Raw genomic sequence first — 2,687 nt, 5'->3', positions numbered from 1 at the left:
TTGCCCACCAGGTCACCCAGCCAGCATCTTTCTACAGGACAAAAGGATGGATTGGCTCAGGGAGGAAAGTCTTGGTGCCTGTGTGGAAGGGACCAAGTACAGAATCGGGTGGGTGTTAGCCTCTGTCTGGTTGGCAGTGTGGACAACAAGGACATTCTGTTTCCACAGTTATGACCTACCATGGTCAGGTAAAGGTCATAAAAAATGTAGGCTTGATGAGCTGTTTGAGGAGAACCTATTAGAAAGCAGAACATAGTCACAAGGTGAGGAGAAGGTGTGATGGGAGAACCAAAGTTTGGAAAAGAGTTTAAGAAACTCCATTTTTCTGCATGCATTGCAGCAATATTTCTACAACTTTATTGGTCAGGTTACCTGTCCATTCAGGGGAAATGGACCTAAGGATTAATGAAAGGTTTCCTGATTTCACAACAGATATTTTTCTTTGTTAAAAGTGACCATGTTTCTCACAGTTGGGGTGTGTTAGATGAGCTCACTTCTAACAGTAGGGCCTAGATGGGACATGTCCTAGTGGTTGAGATTAGGGGCAGAGTTGGCAGTCTTTAGGATTCAGACTTGCCAAAGGGGAGAGTAGTCAGGGCCTGCTGGAGAGGGGCAAGCGCTTATTCCCAGAAGTGTGCAAATATTGCCCAGGCACTGTCAGCAACTGGCCCAGGTTTGTTTGTTCACAGTTCATTCTGATGTCTCCGTCATGAGCTCATCCGTTCTGCCAAGTGTCCAAGGGTCAACTTGCACAAGCATACTCTTCTTTGGGAGAGTAAACAGGGTACAGCTGTGGTAGCCAAGTCATGGCAGGGTCTCCCTCTCTCCCCTACTCCAGGCCAAATCCCAAAGTCTGAAAGCTTAGCTAAAACCCTCCCTGGACTCTGTCTCCAGAGTCCACATGTGGAATGTGGGGGAAAATACTGGTCCTGGGGTCAGAAGACCTTGGTTGAAGGTCCATTTCTGCCCCATATTCTCAGTGTGACCTCAAGTACATCATATAAATTTGTATACTAAAAGAGAGTCAGACTCAGAGACAGAGATGAGACAGAGTCAGGGAGATCAAAATAGAGATAGAGACGGGAAGAACCATAAAGACTTGACCCTGCCCTGGCAGTTCAGAGAATGTCAGAAGCCTGGAACCAGGTGTGGAGCTGGCAGGGGAGGTTTTTGTCTCACTTCCTCACTGAATGCATCACTGTGTTAAGCTTTGCTACTACCAGCGTTGTAATCGTACCCACAGTAGTAATCAGCTTCATCTTCAGGCTGGATGTTGCTGATGGTCAAGTATCTGTCGGCTCCAGAGCTGGAGCCAGAGAAGCGATCAGGGATCCCATCGCCCCTACTTCCACCTCCACTGCTGCTGACATACATAATATACCGAGGGGACTTTCCTGGGCTCTGCTGGAACCAAGCAATAGTGTAAGTGCTGTGTTGACTGCTGAGGGTGCATATGAGTTTAACTGTGGCTCCCAGGGAAGCAGACATGGAGGGTGACTGAGTCACCACAGGCTGAGAGAAGGAACCTAGAAATAGAGACAGACATTAATGTCCTAGAATAAGAAGAAAGGGTGAAAGGGCTTGGAGATCTTAAGCAGAGAAGCCAAGGGCAGGGATGGGGGAGCAGGACAAGGAGGTTTCTGAGGGCAGCCCTGACCTGAACATACAGTGAGCAGTGCCAGGCAGACAGTAGGCCAGGCCCTGGTGCAGAGGGCCCTAGAGCACACAGCTGGACCTGGCTTCTGCCAAGTCCCTCTTATCCTCTCCCTGAATCTTGAATTTGGTTTTGGGTGGGAGGGGACTTAATGCAAATCTTTGCCTTATGCAGGCTCTTCTTAACCTCACCCATGTCACACCTCTGAAACCACAAATACAGGGCAGGGACTTGTCTTTCAAGTAGAAGACCTGGGATTTTTGGAATTTCTTCTCCTAGCCAACCAGAGATGTCAACTGTTGTGGGATCTCTAGTGTCATATCAGCCACAGACATATCCAGCTGGGCTGATCCCCAGATCAGACCCCCAGGCTCCACATTCCATCACTGTCTGTTCCAAACCTGGCACTAAGTGCCATCTCTTCACTGCAGGCTCCCAATCACTCCACATTTGTCAGGCAACCTCAGTTGTCCCACAACCAAAACAAGACCCCTGCTTGATGCCCAACAGCCCTCCAAGCTAGCCTCAATCCACAGCATAAACGAAGAATTTCCCAGGAGAGGAGAGCCTTGCTGCCTTTATGTGAAAGGGATCATGTCCTGAAAGATGGTTATTCTCTGACTTTCCAATGGCTGCCCACAGGCTTGGTTCGTTTTCAAATAAAGGTTTCCTCTTTCCTACTCAGTTACATATGCTCAAGTGAGGACACCTAGTGGTTTGGTGATAGCACCACCACTTGTAATAAACAGTGAAGAAATTTCACCAAAGTCCTGAGATCTCAAAGGGTTTTTGTATGCAGTGAAGTCAGGGGCACTTCTGTCTACATTGGTCATGTTTTCACACCTCCTTATAGTACAATGTGACCAAACCCCAAAATATTGTCTGTACAGACCCCGGGATGGTCCATTGAAAATCATTGTTTATTTTCTTCTGGTTGATCCAACACTTTTTGCATCTCCCCTCATGTTCTTCCAGAGTTTTCCAAAATTTTTGATGTCTTCAACCCAGTCAAAGAGGTCACTTCTCCAAGTAA

The 2,687-nt window shown here is 47.6% G+C and overlaps 1 gene segment (V, D, J or C); it reads right to left on the bottom strand.

Annotated features, from left to right (window-relative positions):
• Window positions 1-1,203: 1,203 nt before the first annotated feature.
• LOC140498812 (immunoglobulin lambda variable 4-60-like) lies at window positions 1,204-1,849 on the bottom strand. The segment is given in 2 exon segments: window positions 1,204-1,526; window positions 1,846-1,849. Coding segments are annotated over 2 exon segments (327 nt in total).
• Between the last annotated feature and the right edge of the window lie 838 nt (window positions 1,850-2,687).

The sequence above is a fragment of the Notamacropus eugenii genome, chromosome 4 (assembly GCF_028372415.1).
Source record: "Notamacropus eugenii isolate mMacEug1 chromosome 4, mMacEug1.pri_v2, whole genome shotgun sequence".
Taxonomy (NCBI): domain Eukaryota; kingdom Metazoa; phylum Chordata; class Mammalia; order Diprotodontia; family Macropodidae; genus Notamacropus; species Notamacropus eugenii.
The sequence above is the reverse complement of the archived record's forward strand: the minus strand, read 5'-3'. Positions and strand labels throughout refer to the sequence as shown.